This window comes from Larimichthys crocea, chromosome III, assembly GCF_000972845.2.
Source record: "Larimichthys crocea isolate SSNF chromosome III, L_crocea_2.0, whole genome shotgun sequence".
Lineage (NCBI taxonomy): Eukaryota > Metazoa > Chordata > Actinopteri > Sciaenidae > Larimichthys > Larimichthys crocea.
Genome location: NC_040013.1, coordinates 17,986,480 through 18,008,277, shown reverse-complemented (window position 1 = coordinate 18,008,277; position 21,798 = coordinate 17,986,480). Strand labels below are relative to the sequence as shown.

General features: G+C 37.5%; 1 protein-coding gene across 5 annotated transcripts in view; it reads right to left on the bottom strand.

Moving 5' to 3' along the window:
* pcdh15a (protocadherin-related 15a) overlaps nucleotides 1-21,798 on the bottom strand; it is a 201,065-nt gene that overhangs the window by 95,908 nt on the left and 83,359 nt on the right. For 4 of the 5 annotated variants that reach the window (XM_027278161.1, XM_027278165.1, XM_027278164.1 and 1 more), the window contains exons 5-9: nucleotides 8,953-9,113; nucleotides 7,426-7,581; nucleotides 5,776-5,895; nucleotides 5,538-5,648; nucleotides 2,644-2,814 (exon numbers count right to left, since the gene is read on the bottom strand). In XM_027278161.1, coding sequence (XP_027133962.1) covers nucleotides 2,644-2,814; nucleotides 5,538-5,648; nucleotides 5,776-5,895; nucleotides 7,426-7,581; nucleotides 8,953-9,113 — 719 coding nt within the window. Of the gene's footprint in view, nucleotides 1-2,643; nucleotides 2,815-5,537; nucleotides 5,649-5,731; nucleotides 5,896-7,425; nucleotides 7,582-8,952; nucleotides 9,114-21,798 lie in introns of those variants that run through there. The other variant, XM_027278166.1, reaches the window with a different exon arrangement.

Sequence of the window (21,798 nt, the reverse complement as noted above, 5' to 3'; positions counted from 1 at the left end):
TGGTGGCCACAGCCATGTGTGCTTGCCTCACGTTTGCACACTACATAATCTTAGTTTCAGGAAATTGTCTTACTCATTGTGGTTTATTTAAAAAGGCAGGCAACACTGATTAACACCCCACAAAAAAACATTAAAAATATTACTAATACCTAAATAAAGAACCAAATTTTTGATGTAGGCCAGCACCTTAGCAGTCACAATCCAGAGCACACTGGCCAATTATTAGGATATTTAATTAATAAGCCAGTGCTATTGACTGCATTTCTCATGAGCACACTTTTAAATATGCCTGCTAGAGTTTTCCATCAAGGATAATCTGTGGTGCTGTAGGCTACTTTCCCTGCTCATGCACACTCAGACACTATCAGCACTAATTACCCAGCTCTACCTCGACACTTTTACACCAACATATGGCTAAGTGTAAATGTGTTTAGCACATCATATTTATGAATACCTCTGCTCATCTAAAAGGTCTCCATATGGCCGATACAGTATGTGTGAGGACGCTAAGAGGGCTGTGCTAAACTTCCTCAACGTAGACAGGCACAAGGCTAACAGCTCATTGGCAGGAAGAATCCCTCCCTGAGGGGGGATATTTATATCCCTCAGCTCTGGAGTAATCCTTACACCCCTCCCTAACCAGCCCTCTCGCTTTTACAATGTCTGGAGGTGCGCTAAATCAAATCCCCCTAGCTCTGCACAATGATGATTAGCTATAATACCCTCCTCCAGCAGTCATTATCCAGGGGACTCCAGAGCCCATATTATATCCCCCCAGGGCAAAAAATACATACAGATCAACTTAATAATGCCTGTCTAGCCATTGTGATTAATTACAATACACTCATCAATTATGAGAAGACAAATTTCCCCATGGACACATATGTTAGCATAATGGTTACACTGCAGAATGGAGAAAAATCAGAGACCAGCAACAAACTGACTGAGATTGGTAAAACTAAAGTAGGCCATTCCTAAAAAAACTGTTTTGAATTTAAATGGAAAAAAAGCAAAAGCAAATGTTATGAAACATAACTAGAGGAGACATTCTACTGGGAGTCATGTAACTTTATGATTACAGTGAAGGTAAATGTAACATCACTGTAATATCAGAGCTTATTTTCGGGTGAAGCTTTGGTAGGACGAAACCATGTAGTGTTTTGAGAGGAAATCGGGAAGTTGGGGAGAAAGGCCAACATTTTCTCATACTAATGAAAAAGCTTTGGTCTGCTTAGCCTGTGCTCCCTAAGTCCTGCATACTTAGCAGTCTGAAAACCTTTCATCATAAATTATACAGTACATTACATGGGCAAACTCTGAATGGAAAGCCTGAAAAAAACAACAACTGTGATGCACTATATGGCTGCTAGAGCTACAGCTACAGACAAGTACATGCAAGCATAGACCTCAATCTATAACATTTTACTTTCTTGACTGATCTATATAGCTCCTACTGTGGCATTATTGCAGGCTTCTGTGTTATTTCACCTCTCTCTCTGTCTGAGTTCAATTTAATTCGATTCAGTTCGACTCCCAAACATGTCAACCCAATATGCACATGTTTTTTCTTAATCAAGCTTCAGAGCAATATTCTCGCTATATACCCATTTTTTTTATCAAACTTGGTGATAAAGAAACTATAAGTTGGTTTACCAACCTGCAATTAACAACAAAATAACTTGACTTTAATTTTTAATGTAATTTCACTAATAACTAACACTAACCCTGACATCACAGTGTTTTCTAATTCACGCACCCCACTATTGTGTATGTGACTGTAGGCGAGAACCAGAGATGTGCTGACATCCGGGCTGAGATACAAACCCTCGCTACAAAACCACAATGTTAACTCCAATCCAGTCCAGTTCAGCAAATCCAGTCAAATTCAGTCCAAACTACTCGAATTTTATTCTATTCAATGCAGTTCAAATGGTTGAAACCTCCAGAACATACAAGTAAATAGACATTGAGTTGAGATTGTTTTTCGAAGATGAAGAAAAAACCTTCAAGCTTTAAATTCATGAGGTGAATGATTTAAAAGCTTGGGACTAATCGACCTTGACCTGAGACTGTTTTATTAACTAGTCCAGTCTAGTCTAATCCAATTGAATGATTCAGCTAAAGTCACTTCAGTTGAGTTCATTCTAATAAACTTTTCATTCAGAGAGACACACAGTAAATATAGATTTCTTTAGACACAGATAAACTGTTTGTAGATATCATTTCTCTTGGTGCACCATTTGTTTTCTCCACCTCACATTCTTCATCTCAGCTTCCACACCATCTGCCTCTATTTCCCTTGCTTGTGTGAACTCCAGTGGTGTTTAGCTGTCATCCCAGGTCAAGTCAGCCTTCAGCTCTAATTGTTGGTCCAACAGACCAGAAAATGCCTCTGGAATTACCACACTGAGACAAAACAGCAAAGCCAAGTCTGCCTTTAGGCATGGAGGCAGAAACAAAGTGTAAGCAGACAATTAGGCTCTTTAACAGGTGTGACATAGTTCAACAGGAATCTACATATGCAGCACAATTCTATCTCAAATCTGAATTATGTGACATTACAAATTTGCACATCCTATTAACATTAAAATTACCTTGTGGAACAGCAGTGTATGTACGCTTGCCTGTCTGTCTGGTTCTTACCGGTTCAGTGATTTCAGGGATAGCAGCACGGTAGGTGAGGGGGTTGCAGTCGTTGGTGTTATTCACTATAACACAAGGTAGGAACATAGGGCCTAGGTCATCTCCATCCAGAACGTCGACAGTCAGAGTCGTGGTAGCCGTTAGTCTGTTGGGGGGATATGGAGCACGGTCCTGGAAGATGAACAAATGCTTTTAATTTCTTCCTTCAAACTCCCAGACAAACTTGCTTTGTGTACTGGAGCTACACACTGTTTGAGCTAAAATCAATAGTACACATTAAAACCATGACAGATCTCAGCAGCTGTTCTCCGCCTACATCACAGTGGATGCACACAGCCATGCATTAATCTTGTTAATAGAATGCAAGATTTTATGTAGCATTAACTTGTAGCATTCAACCAAAAAAAACAAACAAAAAAAAAGAACAACAGAACATATTGTGAGTTTTTATTCTCTTTTTTGTTTGCATGACGGAAAGTGTACTGTAACATATTTTTCTTAAATCGAACATGAAAATATTTTCCACAGTAAATAAAGTGACATAATTATGTTTTTTTTAACACACTACATCAACACCAGGTCAACTAAGGAACATTTGAACACACTTTTACTGCACAACAACAGACCATAATCACTGTTAAATGACACGTCTTATATTAATGGAAGAAGAAAAAATTATTTGTCATAAAGATAGAAAATCTAACAATTGTCTGTATAATTGCACAGAAACATCACAATAAACACGTAAATGGTTTGTTTATTGCATGAATCACATTTCATTTCATGATGTGTTTGCTACATAATTAAAACCAAACACTTTGCAGAGAACTTGTCAAATAGTACTCCGGTAAACATGTATTTAAATTTGAGGAGATGTTTTGACGTAAACAGTATGTTCAACTTCAGATCACTTCACAACAGATGGAACAACACAACTCATCTACAATCCACTAACTTTCTTCTTAAGAAAATTTCTCTTGGCAATGAAACATATCTTTACAGCAGTTATCCTTAAAGATTCTCCTTTGCGGTACTGTTGCTTCCTAAAGTGGTATCCAGAGAAGACAGCAGCACAGCACTTCAAAGGTTCACGCTGTCAGTGTAATTGAACTCTTGACAGAAGCGGCACAGAGTTCTAGTAAATACCATGTTTTTTTCTCCACTATGACTTCCTCTTGCAGGAAAAAATAAATAAAAAATGAAATCTCCCTGGAGGACCACTTGTCTGGCTAAAGGGATGAGCCTCCATGCAGGAACAGAGAACAGGAAGATGAGTACACTGCTAAATGATTACCTGTCCTGTAGCACTTTGTCTCTTCTTGTTTATGGTATATGAGTGTTAAGATTTGACCACTGTATGTGGTGAATGATTATGTAATCAGTTATCAACAAGTGATTGTAATGATATGAGTCATGGTAACTGTTGCTTGCTTTTGGAGGTTTCTGTATATTGAGTCTCTCGGCTTTCACACAGTTAAGAAACATACAACACTACCCATACAGAAATGGGACACTGTGATTCTAGCCTGAGACTTAAACTAATTAAAGTCAAATTCTTGGCTGGTGGTTGTTGCAGTGGCCCTTGGTCAACAGACATTTGCTGCCTAATAGCCAAAGACCGGAGAAGAAACATAAAAACGCCTTCATTATAACTCACTGCTAATACTACTGTAGCATCATTAGGATTACACGTTTTACAATAATTTCTCATGCCATGTTGCCCCATGAGAGTGTGAAGAAAAATGCCCACCCTCAAGTAAAATCCAAAATTAATACAACTCTGATATGCAAAGCTGCTCTTGTGTATACAGACTACAAACATCTCAAAGACAGCTTCAGTCACTTTTAATGAAGAGTAATAAAACACTGGAGGGTTTATTTCACTCCACCCAATATTGCTGACTGTGTGTAATCTCTAAATTAGTATTAGCTAAATGTGAGTTTAACAGCTTGTTTATGCACTTTCCTTTCACTGACTGCCAGTTTAGAAATATCTAATCACTTATTAAGCATCCCTCTTATGACTTTAGAGTAAAAGTGAAAAGGATAGTTTGAAAAAAAAAGAAATACACACCAGACCTCAGTGATAGAAATGACTGTTTGACCACACTCAAACAGCAAATTATTGATTACGTGTTCAAAACATCCTCCTCATAACACAAGTGAAAGACATGAAACATAGCAACCACTGCTCTCTTGAGGCCAGTTCAGACCAAAGATTCACAACCAGCAGTATTTTTTTTCCCATTACATGAATCTTTGGTGTAAACTGAGCTCTCTTTAGACCAAATATTCACTACAAGACGATCAAAACTTGCAATTCAACTGTCTGCAATGTTCAACATTCTACTTTACACCAATGTGACTAGATGAGACATTGCATCTAATGTAATCTGTAGCATCCTACAGCAGCATATGAATGACGAGAGTGATTGTGAGTTACTTCCTCCAGCTACATTTCTAGTATCAATGAAATGGTGAAAACATAAAATAACAAGAGAGAGAGAGATTTTTCAAATTAAAACCATTAGACTATATATGTCAAAAAAATTTGGTGGTCAATCCAGGAGGTGCCTGGTTCAGGCACTGCTTTCGTTAGCCTTTTTTTTTTTTTAACCAGATGTAATAATTGTCTTGACCTTCAGCTGATTGGCTGTTGAAACAGTTTTGTCTTGTTGTGAATTTTTTGGTCTGTCCAAAGTTCATCCAAAATTTGTGAACACAGCTGCTGCTACTGAATACAAAGCATCTTGAGCTATCAGATTAATGGCTTTAACAGTTCAAGGTCACTGGTGAGATAGACAAAAAAGCACAGGTGCTATTCATAATGTGTTGATAATAAGCAGTAACTGGTCTAAACAGGTGATAGTTTGCGTGCAGACTGGCTCACTTACATTGGCTTGGATCAAAACAAGGTAGCGAGTTCTCTCCTCATAGTTTAGCCTCTCCGCCAGAGTAATGTGTCCTGAAAGTGTGTTTGCGACACTAACTGTTCCGTTTGATTCCTGAAAGAGGGAGAGAGTCAATATGATAAGACAGAAATAAAGGTGGATGTGAGCAATAAGTTATGAGTGTTGAAAAAATTTACAATGGTGTAGAGGGTGTTTATCATGGCATGACTTGTCCATATACCGGGTCATTGGGGTTGTAAATGACGCTGTATTCTATATGTCCATTGGGTCCATCGTCAATGTCCGTAGCGCCGTTAAATCCTGAGAAGCCAGTGAAAATGGTTGTTCCAACTGGTGTGAGCTAGAGAAAAATATGAAAGTGTGAGAAAAAGAAAAGTCAACAGCTCAAACAACGCCCTGCACGTACAACATCTACTTACAGTAGAGAGTTTGTGTATACAGCTATTACTGTTGCCACTCCACCCCCATTAGTATACAAAAAGAAAAAATATATATATCAAAAAGGGGAAATGTTGCAATAAGCAGCAGTGTGAAGACTTACCCACACTGCTGACAGAATAGCAGAATAACAAAAAGTAGGTATGAGAATCACTGCTGTTCCCCAGAGCCCTCAGCAAAGTCCACAGGACCAGGCAGCGGGCAGGAGAGCTTACTCCGAGGAGACGTTGACAGCAATATAGAATGACTCACTGTTGGGGCAGCTGGATATGGCTATCATAACACACTGTGACAGGAACTTCAATGCACACGAGGTGTGTGCATTGCATGTGTGACTAACGTTGTGGTTGTCTAGAGCTCATCAGGGAATTATCTCCCGATCTCAAACACATGACTGTAAAGTCAGAAGACTTGATGAATTGTTGTGAATCATTACAGGTGATGTTTTGGAAGAAAAGGTCTATCCTGTCTGGTTCTCACTACATGTACAGAGCTGACTGTCGAGCAGAGTAAAACAAAATTCGTGAACGCTCCCCTGACCTGCCAGTTTGCATGAATATATTTGTATGTGTCAAATGTACAAACTTGAAGAAATACTTGGACTGTTATATCTTACAGGAAGTAGCACTCTGTGCACTAAAAATGCAGTTCTTGTCAGGTGAAGTGTGGGAAAAAAAGACTGTACAGCCACAAAGTACAGAGCTGATGTAAAAGATATTTAAAGGTCCAGTGTATAGCTCCATTTACAGAATGCGTCAGAAATGGAGTATAATGTGTAAAACTATGTTTTCATCATTGAATAATCATTTTACTTTTCAGTTTGTCGTGTTGAACTACCACATTTCTACAGCAGCCCAGCACTTACAAACTGGCTCAATCACTGACTCTAGATTGGGCCTTTCACGTTTTTTGTGCGTTTTGCAGATACCATAGTTTCCCCTTCATGCTAGGAAGATGAGGGTGAGGTGATAGGGTTGCACAAAGAAACCTCACTGCTAGATGCCACAAAACCCTACACACTGGTCCTTTAAGTTGCTATTATTTCTAATATTAAAGCTGAAACATAAGAATGTGTAGTTAACTACTATTACCTGCAGGCAGTCAGATTTCTCAAATACACAAAGTCAGCATCTTATTTTGACCCTTTTTTATGTAAGCTCAGATTCAGAGCAACAATGTTGCAATGTGAAAATTCCAGACTTTGGCAATCTCAAAACGTTTCTGTGGCTAACAGCAATGCATGCCACTCTGCCCGCCTTTGCAGAACTTGGGGGCACTAAAATAAATGGGCTAAAACCAATACATAGGCTCCAGCAATGTTCACTGGCATGGGCTCATTTAAAACCACAACAACAACACAACCAAAACAATGTGCAATTGTGCAAACAGAACAATTTGAAAGATGCTACAACAACATTCAATGCTCCCTTACCTCATTTACTGCAATATAGTAGCGTGGCTGCTGAAAGCGAGGGGCATTGTCATTTCTGTCCCTCACAACGATCCGTACCTCGTGGAAAATGACAGTACCAACCAGCAAATTGGTGCACTGGACCTGCACCACAATGGTGCTGATATAGTTGGGGGGCTGAGAAACAGAGAGAAAACAGACATGTCATTTAAATATTTATTTTTTACTCTTTCCTTGTGGGCAGTATCTACACAGCTTATTCAGTCTTGCTAATTATGTTGCTGGCACAATACTGGAATAAACTAATTATGGCTATTGTTATTTTATTTTAAGCCAGCCTGATTTTGCTTTTGAATATTACATGTAATAAATTAGCAAATCAAACAGTCAGACAGAGAGCTGCAAGCCTTGTGCAATGCTATGTTAAAATGTATACTGGAAAGTAGCAGCTTGTGTCATGAATTCTGATTTTAGAAACAAGAATAGTCTTGCCCTATAGTGTAATGCAGCCTCACTAGCTTCTCCTTCCCCCTCTCTCCTTCTCATTTGCAAAAGTGTTTGACTCCCATGTGCTCCTCCACTGTTGTCATTTCTCCTGTTAATTGGCCAGGTTTCTGAGATATTCCCATTATAGCTTCGCGTCCATCCCGCTCCCCTTAGTCCATAATAATCTACCCACACACTTCAAAAACTGTTTCTTTCCCACAGGTGTTACAACACTTAACACCAAGTGCTAACCTCCCTGCACCTTACATGTCACATTTGATCCTCCATTTAGACTGATCTGTAGTCACCGCGGGTTTACTGGATACCTTGGAGAACTGAACTGAACATATTATGTACAGACAGAATGTCTGGATTTATTAATTCACTGACTATATTTAGCACTCTGGGTGTACTTTTTTTCACAATGCTAATTTAGATTATCTGACAGGTTTGATTGCTCACCTTTCCTGTATGTTCAGTCTAAGCAGGAAAAGATTTATAGGATTTATATTGTGTGCAAAACCAAGTGAGTGAGAAACAGAGGGAACCATGTGTAAGCTTACATGCACATATGTTCAGGCAACCTGGAACCAAAATGTGCTGAAACTCAGCTGGGACAGAAATGAGTGGCTAAAATCTGCATTATGTCACTATCAGTATAATAATTATTATGGCGGGCCATCTGTGTTTGTTTTTCATATATGCACCATTCCAAGTCTGGTTAATTACCTTGTTGATGTTTGTTTTTATGTTAGTTTTTTCTCTTCTCTGGCTCATTATTTGTCTGAGTGGCTAAGATGTTGAGGAACCTGTAATGGTATGGTATGTACAGGGGGATATGAATAGCCTTGTAAACACCACTTGCTTGCACCACTTTACCTCCTCTGTTTTGTTCCTATATAAAGAGTACATTTACCAGAGAAACTTCAGTTTCTCATTCAGCCATGTTTGTTGTTTACATTTGGCTTGGTGTACCTGCAACACTTGGTAATGAGGAGTTGCACATTTAAACTGGAAAAATCCAACCTGTGACCACAAGGCAGCATCAGTTCCTGTACTCACATCTCTGTCCAGAATGCGCCCAGTGCTGTTGAGGTAGAGCCTCTGTCGTGCTGGTTCCAGTATCACCCAGTACTCATAGTTTTCCAGCAACGTCAATGCGATGGTTTCTCCTGGCCTTTGGGTACGTCCATTTATTTGCATGTTTTCCACCAAAACTGTACCTGTGAAAGCAGGAAATTGTCTGTTTAATTAATGGCTCTCTTGTAGAAGGCGGATAGGAAATAAATGACACAGAATGGTTAAATGGTTTTAAATTTAAATTAAATGGTAAAAAATTATTATGTCTATTTACAAAATGTTTTATTGTGGGGAGAAAATATCAGAAATCAAAAGCACTGGCTAATGAAGGTTACAATCAGCTGAAATAAAAAAAGAAATGAAAAACAAAGTCGTGTCCCCATGAAGCTTAACTCTACAGTGTTAAAATATCTAGAAGAGAAGCAGTCTAAATTGTGTAATTATGTGTAATTATTTTGTGTACCCTTTTGGTAAAACTTTCAGGAGAAAAACTAACATGATTTTTAAAATTTACTCCTACGCTGACCAATCAGCTGTCTGAAAGTTTCAAATCTCTGTAGACTAGTCCACAGATTATAAGGGATTAACTATAACATTAATAATTATCATCCTTGAGGACATCAACACTTTCTGTTTTTTTTTTCCCACAGCTTTTAATCAGTGACTCATTAAACTTTGCCACAGCAGCCCTGTGGGACAATCCTCCCAAAGCCTGTTAAATCTGATGATTGCTTGACTTCTAAGTGGTCAAATTAGTGGATTTATGAAATAACTGGTGGTTCACTAAAATAAAAGTGTGAAAAGAGCAGTGGTGAGATATTTTAATTGAGATCAGTGGTGCAAAAAGGAATCATAAGTCACACTTAAGGAAAAAGTACACTTTGCTGGAAAAGTTGGCCACTACAAATGCACACAAAAGACAAGTAACAAGATAATGACTTAATGACATGTTGACTGAAATATTGCAGTCACTATGATGGATTATAAATGTAGCAAATGCAGGTACATTGCATAGCTCATCAATCTGATCTAATTGATCTTATTCTGTCGTAGATATTTTATCTGCAGCTAAGAACAACACCAAAAAGTGCCATTTACTGTACAGTACAATTACTGAATCTACCTCCGACATACATTATGGCTTTTAGGGTATATAGATTAACTGATCTGTATCTGAAAAAGAGTCAGAGATTTAGCTCCAGTTATAACAGCAACACATCCAACCTAGCTTGTTGCAACTATCTTGTTGCATTCCACCAATCACAAACTGGCATCAAAGCATCCACAGCACGCATACTCTACAATAATGCATGTTTCTAACTGGTCAGAACTCCACCTGATCACTTTAAATACTAATAATAATTGAGAAGGATGACCCTTAATGACCCCATTTGGAGGTAAATAATACTAAACATATATTTATTTATTTTTTATCAAAAATGAAATCCCTTTAACTGACCAAAGATTTATTCAGCATCACTGCGTGACATAATTTCTGATAGTCTTAGAAGGAAGAAGGAAACAGTATGAAATATTAGCTTATCACAGCTGATTAGCTTTGAATCCCATAATATTGTTGCAAAAAAAATCACTTACTATGTCAACAAGAAAATAAGCAAAACACACAAAACACTGATTTATGTTTATACGGTATAGAAAGGTTATTTGTGTCATGCATACTACAAAACAATGTGTTTCCACAAATGTACAGTTTATGCGTGTTGGTACTCCTGCAGTTCAGTTAGTATTCAGTGTGCAAAAATGTATGACTTAGATTCGTGATTGGATATAGTATAATTAGATAATTAACTTAACACTTGTAATATAATGAGGGTCAATGCGACTAAAACATTTACTAATTCAACAAAGGATGTGAATACATTTATGAAATGAAGTTAAAAATGTGCTCGAGCTGGTGATCCTTTAAAGCACACCATGTCTTCAAAAAGTAAGTTCAGTTTCCAGATAGCAAACTTAAACATGGATCGATGCTGAATACTTTCATCTAAAAGTACTTGACATGTCTTGGTAATCCACCAGCTGTGAAACCTAAGAGGGTGGTGGTATTTTAATGGGCTTTTTAATTACTGTCCATCACATCTTGTATTTTATCCTTTCATAAAGTAGGTTTATCCAGTCACTTAGACTCTCAGATACTCAAGAAGTAGCACAGATGGAGGTGTGATAGAAGCTTTCGCCTCATAATTATAATACCCACTGCTGCATTTTTATGCCACTATTAATGACTGTGCTCCCTGTTTGCAGCAGTCAGGGTTTGATGCATTTGTGTGTTGTAATCACAAGGACCTATAATTATCTGTCTCACTTGGGCTTAACTCCATCTGAAAAATGGATCTTCTAGGAATTTAATTTAAAAGTCAAAAGACCCCCCTGTTGCTGCTTCATTAATCTAAAACACAGCGTTTCATAAATATATCTGCCTGAGTAACTTGAGTGGTGAGCTACATCTTTCTGAAAATCTTGGGTCGTAAATTACGCCGCTGATAATATTACAAGGGAGGGCGCACAGAGAGCATCCTTTATTTCTCAAGTTAATTGAACTTCAGCTTTTCTGCTGTGACAGCCAATCCGCCTACTGTTCAGGGCACCTCCTCTCTCAGTCTCAGTCACACGGCAAAGTTGTGGTCTTCATCAGTCAAGAGGATGGCACAGTTTGTCAGACTTGTGCAAACAAGTGCTGCCCAGAGTTTACCTTCTTTCTATCTACTTCATTTCTAAAAAAAATAAAAACACTCTCTATTAGTAGCCTGGGACTCAATCAAGGTCATCTCCAGTCTGAGGCGACTTTGATCTGGGCTTCACAGTGGACTAAATCCACAGAGGGCTTACTTTTATCCCAAATATCAATAATGTTGGCATCTATAGATGATGGCACCAGATAAGTGTGGTGGCCTGTTTTTGATAGGGCTCCAGAATAAGTATAAAAAAAACTTACTTGCATTAGGTTTTATTGGTATTAGCATGGAGGCCTGTTTGATGCCTTAAACCTAATCCATGGTCTTAATTCATATAGGTTGGGTATGGGAGAGTAAAAACCACAAATTTAAACGTCGCATAGACAATTCTTGATTTTTTTTTAAGCTGTTAGAAATACTTTGATCTATATGAAACCTAAGAAGAAAATATTGAATTTTCCTTAAAAAGAGATAAAGAGTACAAAAGCATGAAAGGATGGAGGCTAAAATAAATTTTATGAGAAATCGCTTTAATTATATGCTGTTATTATGCAACTTTTCTGAAACTCAAAAGATATAGGTACAGAATTTCAGTTATAATTCACCAAGTTCCATTTCTCTCTCTTCACTCATAGTTCCCCTTATTCTTTGTAAAGTTCCCTATATGAAACTCTTTTGGAAACTCTGACAATTTTGTACCAATCTCAAAGATCTTTTTTTGCACGTAAAAGTTCTGTTGGAAACTGTTCAACAGATCAAATGTTGGCTTTTATGAATGAGAACTATATATTTTATGTCTGAAAAGTTTGTTTTTTAAAAACTTATCACAGTGCCTTCCTAAAGGCAATGAATGATCCTCTTTATCAGCCAATGTATACTGGTATATTGCTTTGCAAACCTAGCAAACACTTGATGGCCATTACAGACACAGTGCTTTACCGTTTGACTCTTAACTCTCAAAGACAAAGCTTTTAGAGTAGGCCAGAATAATTGTACAGGTCACTTCAGAATATTTATGCAGTGGCCCCTATTTTCATTCCATATTTTCACACTGCATTTTTAAAATCCCATTCATTCTCATAGTATCTTTTTCCGAGTTTATGTGGATGACACAGATTTACTTGGACAATGATCAAGCACAAATGTTCTGTGGCCCCAGCTGTCTGTAGGACTTCCATTACTGCTGCTGTTCAATGAAAAAATCTTGAGATCTTCATAACTGGACAAGATAACCTAACCCCCGATTTTAAACCCACGCAGTCTTCTATCTGGCTGCGTTACTTACCACAGGAGAAATGCTGTGGAGCAAACTCAGTATGAACAAACGGACAATCAGTTGTCTAATATCGTTCTTCTTCATTTAGGAAAATGTAAAATATTAGGCATTCCTCCCCTAATGAAATGTATAGACAGCTATTTATCTCTTCATAATGTCCCGTCTGGATTATTGCAATTTGCCTTCTTCTGGAGATGGTAAAATGTTCTTTCTGGCACAAAAATTAGAGCATATTACCCATATCCTGGCATCACTTCACTGGTTTTAGAAATGATTTTAAGATCTCACTGATTACTTTTGAAGCACAGTGGGGCCTCCATATGTGCCAGCTTGTTAGCTGAGATACTGTGAAGTTCCTGTTGTGGATGTTCAGAAGTTTAAAGACCAAACAAGATCAGGTGCCTAGACTGTAATGAGAACACTTGATCTTGGATAAGCTTCTTCTTAATGTACAATTTTAGAGTCAAAAACCATTTCCACTAACAACCTTAAATTTATACAGGCATTGGCTCAAGCAACACTTTTAGGCAAAAGCATTTGGGTGACTGTTGAGAATCTTATAATATCAGCATTCATATGAGACCGTATGTTTATATGGAAAATAAATGGAGCAATTAAGTTTATAAAGGGAGCAGAAAATTATGTGTAGATTATTTTTCCCATATCTTCTGCCTTGTCAGCCTCCGTTTAGTATGTGTGAAGTGTTTTTTTTTAGATGTGGGTATGTGTGTATTATATAATATATACATAACATCTAGCCCCAGATAAAACGATTGAAGATAGAATGATGAATGATTGTGATGTATACACCTTTTCCCTGTACAGTCAACAGTCATGGCTGGGGGGGCCCCCTATGCAAAGGTGTTTGCAATGACTAAGAGTGAGAGGAGGATGATCCACATCTGAGATATTTTAAAAACAAACATGGCTGTATAGTCGCAGTGAGTGGTAGTCTCGCAGCAATTATAGAAAATATAACTAAGAGCAGGTTTAAAATGCCTTCAAATTTGTCTAGGAAAAAACCCTCACGTAACTGATTTACTTTATCTAAAAGTTTATGTACATGCTAACACACAAAATGTTCCCTGAGATGCTATTTAAGTTTATTTTCCACTTCTCATGTGTGATTGCTCTGCCCACATACTGACTCAGGCACAGACTGTCATAAACACATACAGTACAAACATGTGCACCAGCTGTCAAGGGATCCACCGAGCAGTGTACATTGCCAAAAGTAAAATATGTGTATTACAGCCACCCCCATATGAGGAAGGATTTAATATTACTGTAATTTTAGCACTTCAAATATTGAATAACCTCTAGTTACTTTTGATATAATTTGGCATAAATAAAATCTGTCTGTTTATGCATTTATGCCGAAGTAATGTATGTCAAAGAGACAAAAACTGCAGTTTTATTCAGTAAACAGGGATCGTTGAGAAGTGTGGCAGCAATATCTTTTTTGGTGAAACACAGTGTTACTCATTTATTACTTGTTTTTCATACTCGGTGAGTCATACGTATGCACATGCTGAGCTTTTATGGGTTCCTAAGCATAATTTTGTTAATGCAGGGCATAAAATAAATACCCTGTCATCCTCCAGAATTCGGTTAATTCAGTCTGAGTGAAACTATTAACTTCTTTCCATCACTTTGGCAGGCAGCTAATTTGCCTCCGTGGATTGCCCAAAAATAGCCCTAATACAAACACAATTTCCTGACTGAAAATTTATGTCTAACAATCACAATGACACAAGAGCATAGTGGTGTCAAATCTACTCTCTGGCACTACCACCAAAAAACAATTCACATGTTAAAAAAAAAAAAAAACATGTATTCTTAACAGACTTTCTGATGTGAACAGTGAACAGTCACATCAGAAAGTATTCTCATGGATCTGTTACTCAAACCGGCCTTTGTGGATTGTATTTTATGTGCCGTACTTCAAGCATCATACTTACACCAATGCTGCTCCTTGCAGTCTTTTATTTTTTTACTTTTTTGGGGGGTCTGAGCAACGGCTAAGAGTCAACTGGTGACTGGTGACTCTGTAAGACTGAACATCATTAGGGGAAGTAGAGAAACTTTGTGCCAAACGCAAAATATGACAGCAATTAATCCAACAGCTGTTGAGCTATTTCAGTCTGGATCAAAGACCATCCAATAGACAACCATTCATAGAACCACATTAGAGAGGATTTTAGTGGTTATTCAAAAGCACGTGCAATACACAATTAAACACGAAACATCAACTTATAGCCACCTGTGTGCACATATGCAAACACTATATCAAGTAAACACGTTTGACACATATATTGATTTTTCAATCTTGTTTTTAACATATTGCTAAGATCAGGCTTAATCCATGTTCATAAGGTAGGGAGAAGTGTTCAATTTACTCTGACCATAACCAGATGCCCTGCCTCAAGTAAGTGCAGAGTAAAGGTCAGTATTTATCTGAATGATACAGCATAGATATGATGTAGCCACACCATTCTGAGCATTGTAAGACCGGAAGAGCTCTAGCTCGTATCAACAGAAAGTTAAGGAAGGCCATAGAGGATAAAAAACAAAACAAAAACAAAAAAAGTTTCTAGCTGGAACATTTTGAGCTAGCTGGAAACCTCTGAAAATTCACATACAAGGTGGAGAAAAGACTATTACAGTAATGAAGCCCTCATAAGATACTTTAAATCCAAAATAAATAATCAATGCACAAACGTATATACACAAAAGCACATTAATTTCTCTGACTATGTACATCCAGCACTATTATTCACCTATATCTTCTCATAACTTTGCACAATCCTAAGTATAATTTGTGCACAGTTTCCAAAGCAGCACCTCACGCTTCTGCTGGATCTAGGCTCACTTTGAAAATATGAACAAGTTCCAAAGGTCCGAAAAGGGAACCTCTTGGGCTGGTTGCCAATAGAGCCACCGCTACCTGTTCCCACACAGATTTGTGTCTCCAGTTCTCTGCTGTGATAAATACTTGTTCAGGCTGGTTGGTTTTAGTGAAACAATCATTTTTAGTCTCCAAACATTTACTGGCACCAACTGCCAGACACGAAGATTGCAAGATATTGATATATGAGTTATGTATATGTTAGGTATAGGTATATGTTCTACTCTATGTATACACTGTAAGTACAGGTTTATTATAGTTAATCTATTTTAATAATGGCTGCTTACATAAACTGGTCAGGTTGAGGGCAAATAAATGATCAAAACATTTTTTGAGATTTTGAAATTAATCAAAAAAACAGTTTTGCTCATTCAGTGAAAATCAAGCAATATATTCTAAGATGCACTTTTTCTCACTTGTAATGAGAACATTTATTTAATTAGACTACACCTTATTATTTATAACCCCTTCAGTTCAATGTGAAAAAAAATCCTCTACATACTGCAGAAATATTGAATTGTACTTTCTATATTTGTTGTTGTTCTTTCTCTGTATGTTGACTACATACAGATGTTGATACAACTAGGCTACGCCGATGAATCACAGCACAAGTTAGACACAATGTTCTTGACCTTTGCTTTAGGAAATCTTCTCAAACTTTTCTCTTTTTAAGAACGTGCTATCTAAAAGCTACTTTTCTCTGACTCATATTTTTCAGCCTGTCTCTCGTCGTGTCCTCCCTCTGTGTATCTCACTCACTGACTCTGACACTGAATGTCCTGTCAAAATTTAATAGTTCTCAATAATTTATTGGTTATAGGTCTGAGTCCCAATACGACAGCATATGGGTCTGTACCCAGACTGCAGTCCGTCTATTACCCTGGAACTAGAAGAACTGACAGAGCTAAACCTTGAGCTCACACTTCATATTGGGTGGAGCAATGTGGAACAACCTTTGTAGATAAACTCTGCTGAAATTTGAGGCTAGAAGATAAAATTGGTCTCTAGACGCTCCCTTTACTTGTGTGTCGTTGTACCATGCCAAAAGCTATGTTCTTGTGCATTAAGGACATGACAGTCACATTTTATGATTTTTGGAAAGGATGTAATGGATTAGCATATGTCCTTGATCAGGTCACTGACATCCCATACAGTGTAGTGTAGATGTCAGTGGATTGTACATCACAGGTTTAATACATGGCATTAAACAGGTTTACTTATAGTACTCAGTTATGAGTATGCCAGTCAGTGCAAGACCTTCAGCTACTCCCTCAAAGCTCTTTAAACAGGTCCAAACCTTTAAACAAAAAATCTGTTACCAGAATAGAAAGATCATTCATTACCTTGAACAATATAGCATGAAGAAAAATAAGAGCTTTGACAGCCTGGATCTATGACTCAAATCTATCAGTTGTTAAATATTGTGTTATTATGTTTAAGCATATGAATAGCAGGGCGCATCTTAGCTCAGTTAAAGAGGGTGCTCAAATACTTTGAATAGCTTTCTCGAGCAGATTTACGTGGCTGTTTGTAACCATTCAGATGTACTATTTTAAATCATGAGTATTGTGTGAAAATAAGAAAATTGGGGCATCGTCATGAAAAACGAATAAACTGCGCCTGCATGACGCTGAAGTGTCTGTAACAGACTCAGTTAGTATCTGAATCTCACATGAATGCAATCTGTTTGAAGCTCGGATTTCAAGAACCAACTTTTTCATTATGTCATTCTGATTTACAGCCTAGTGCTGTTGATAATGAATGGGAGACTGACTTTGTGCATTCCTGGAACGTTAGCTTGAAAGATGTCCTGGGAATTGCAATTGACTACATTGCCACAATTTTTAAGCAATTATTTATACAACTTTATATAGACATGGCATCAGAGATGGGGCAAACTCATCTCTCTCGTCTGTAGTTTTGGGAGCAAATGATGAAGATTCATCAATGCAGCCCAAACTGTGCATGGGGCTTAGATATGGCATTTTCTTGATTTAATCCAGGCAATGTTTCCTGATCTCATTAAATGATTTATTGCTGGAAAAAAACAATGGAAAAAAACCCCCCTAAAATCTGAAATCTAACATTTATAATCCAAACATACATTTTCTTTCTTAGGACTGTATCATTATCTAATACCAAAATCCTATCTAAAAGATTCTGTTAGTATCATACCGAGTTGTCCCATATGGGCAAAAATAGCTATGTGTGACACATTATGCAAGCGCTTCAGTGTAGTATGCAATAACCACATTGAAAACTAAGAATGGAGATTGCTTCTCAACATGACTGAATGCTTTGCAATCACTTATTACAATTTTTAGTGCAATCACTTGGTGGTAAACCTGAAGTAGGTAAAAACAGCCACTGTTAGACAGATGCAAGGCTCTTAACAATGCCAGCTCATTATAAATAAAACTGCATTCACTGACAAGAAAACACATTTTTGTCAGCTGTCTGCAGTAAACAAGTTCATAAATAAGTTTCATGTGACTGATAAACAAGGTTCCCTTAATTGGGGGTAAGGAATTAGGATAAACCTGGTACACACAGCGAGATCTTTGAGAGCTTGGGCATTTTCCAAGTTTACTGTGAAAAAAGGAAGACAAATGTGCTCTCACACTACCAAGCCTGTCCTCCCACTGTCCAAATAGTCTTTGTGCTGAGGTGTCACACACACAAATTCACTTAAAGTGTTCCAGCATTTTTTCAAAATCATGGTAAAGAACCATGGGGGAGAAATCTCATTACTGACCAAACAAGGGTTTTATAGTAACCAGGATACATGTCATGCATACAAACTCCAATTTGCTGCCATAACCCGATTTCTCCAAGCAAACTGGTTTATTGTGTGCATGTTATTTTTGAAAAAAATGCTCACCTAAAAGAAGGCATCATCGTATCCATGAAACTACCTTGCAATCTCACTGCTGTATTTGAGAGATTTTTCATTTCTTCCTGCCTCATTTGTATCTAACTACGGGGACTGTGTGATTATTGTGTAACTATTGTTGATTATTGTCTAACTTAAAGCTGAGCCAACAAGAAAGAGAAGCTGGTTCAAGGGCCGCTCAGCCTTGACATACAGTAGAACTGCATTGTAGACTGTCCCAGCAGCAATTATGGTCAACAGGTTAATATTTGGAAAACTTCTTTGTGACACACATTTTCAAGAATTTCACAAGAAGATTTCCAAGTATGAACCTGTTGAACAATAAGAGTCTGTGAGCACAGTGTTGAGCTAAATGCACACCAACATTCTCACACTGACAATGCCCACAGGCTAATGTTTGGCAGAAACTGTTTCTAATTAGTAAAAACACAAAGTAAAGCTGAGGCTGTCGGAGATTTTTCCTGGGGTGGGTGAAAAATACCTGTATTAAATTTCATGGCAAGAGATTTTGCTCTAAACCACGAGAATCATCGTCATAGTGGCACAAGAGGAAAAGTCAAGGTGATTAAGTCATTAGGATTAATCATCTGGGAACCAGGAATGTCTGTATTGGATTTTCTGCAAACCCATTCAATCAATGTTAAAATATTTCACTGAATAATTGAAATATTTTACCTGTGTTGGCCCTCTTGTGACTACAGACTTTCCAGCAACTTTCAATACATCCAATACACCCTGCTATATACCCAATATTGCCCTGCTAGAAATTTTGTTTTCATAAAAAGATAATAATTTTCAGTTCAGAGAATTATCAACTTCCCGACAGTGTCAACAAAAACTGAGAAGTTATAAACTTTGTAAAATAGAATGACCAACTTGCTATATTGGATCACATTAGATTGCATAGGTGTACCTAATGACCTAATGGCATGGCTGGTGAGTTTTAGTTTAGCTCCAAGTAGTGGGCAGACCCTAGAGCCAAAAAACTGTAACAGAAGGTCTCAGGAGTCAGCAAACTCCTACACCCATTCCACATTAACTGTCAAGGTCAAATGGACAAAGTGTTTTGATGTTGCTGAGGAACAAATGATAAACTAAGAAAGCTGTAGCTCAGGAGGGAGAGAGCAGTTTGCTGGAATGCACAGTTCATGGGTTAAACCTTGACCATTTCAACACACCTCAATTTATCCCGCTGTGTGAATAAGAGGCGAATTGTAAAGCACTTTGTTCTGCTTTGTTTAAAAGCACAATATGAGTGGAGTACATTTACAATCAGCATTTCACAAGTATGACTGTTAGTCCAACATAAAAGTAGAGTGAGGGCACCATATGGTTCAATACCCGAAATATCCTTTCTTCTTGTTGAACAGAACATACTGTTCTCTTCTTGTAAATGAGATCCAAACATGAAATATGAATGACCAATCAATTTATTGTCTGTTCTGTCAGCCTAATGTGAGGATTAAACTAAGCCACAATCTCATTACAATACGCTGGATATTAATTGGTGAATGTTCCGTATCTATTAACAGAGGAATGCAAATTACCAGTGGACAAACACAAATAAATCCAACAATACAGACAGCCTCTAAATAAGCCTTAAGAGTAGGTTTCACTGAACAAGAAAATATTTGCAACCACACACAAACTATTGAAAACAGAATTTGTTTTCATGCAATGGTAAATTCAGTTATGACATTCCTTAAAAAATAATAAATCCACCAATAAGTCCCACAAGTTATTGTATAATATACAAAACAATATTTCATAACGAGTGGCAATCACAGAGCAGAACCTTGGTCCTTTCTGTTGATAATCAGTGTGACTCCAGGGAGGTTTTTGATTCATCTCAATTTCATTGCAGTGTTAACAGTTATGAGCCAGAAAATGCCAGCATCATTAAATTTGCCCCAAGTATTATTATGGTGTTCAGGAACTTGGCACCATTGTTTCACTGGAACAGCTCCGGCAGCTCTCTCTAGCGACAATGCCATCAATACAGTGTTGGTTCTGCAGTTTTGGAGGAGGAAAAACTCTTTGAGTTACATTACAAAAAAAGTCAATTTCCTCTTTAAAAATCTATTTTATTACACAATATCTCACTGTTTTGTATATTTGCAAAACTGATCTTATTGTGGTGTTGCTCATGCAGAGGCCAACAAGTTAGTCTTTACATAATGCAGTGATCTCACCCCTCATCTGTGCCACAGTACAGTGTGGAAAATGCTCTATAGTCTCTTCACGTACATAAGGCGAGATGCTGCAGTGGAGGAACACTGGGATTCCCTTAGAGATGTGTGAATAATAAAAAAATCATTCTATGATGACACTATTAATCTAAGTTGACAATCTCACCATATTCAGGGGAAATCAGCTGAATAATGCAGTGAGGGCAGTGTGCTCACACCAGGACCAGTGCTCATAAAACGTGCATTTCTTAACCTTTTTAAAAAAATCTGATGAGAGAAACATTGTTTGGGTGAATTTGCTGAAGATTTGTTATTTTCTCTGATTATGCACGAAGACATTAGGTTAAATTAAGCAATCTGACTCAGAGATCATTTGCATCTCAGAGACTGAGCAAGCATTTTAGTTTTATATTTAAATCCAAGTATGTTCATGCAAATAATGACACACTGCAGCATAACACATGAGAGGCCTGTTTTATAACATAATGGTGAGGAGCACAAAATGATTACAACGGGTATGGGAGTAATTATGCTGACCGTTTATCTCCACAATATACTGTAATTGCTGTATTTATTTGCACATCAAAACACTGAAATATGTCCTCCACTTTGAAAGAAAAGCAATTACATTAAACACAAATAGTGGTCTAATTAAGGCCAATTGAATAAGAAGGTACAGGGCTGTTTCAGACTACTTTCAATCTGATTAACAAAAACCTTCAGACAGAGTTTACTATCATTTATATTATGTAAAAACTGTGATAAGAAATGTCTTGTTACGCCCACAAACAATACAAAAATCTAGCTGTTGTACTGAGGTGGTTACAGTTTAACTCGCTGCATGCCCCGCCCCCCTGTCTTGCTCT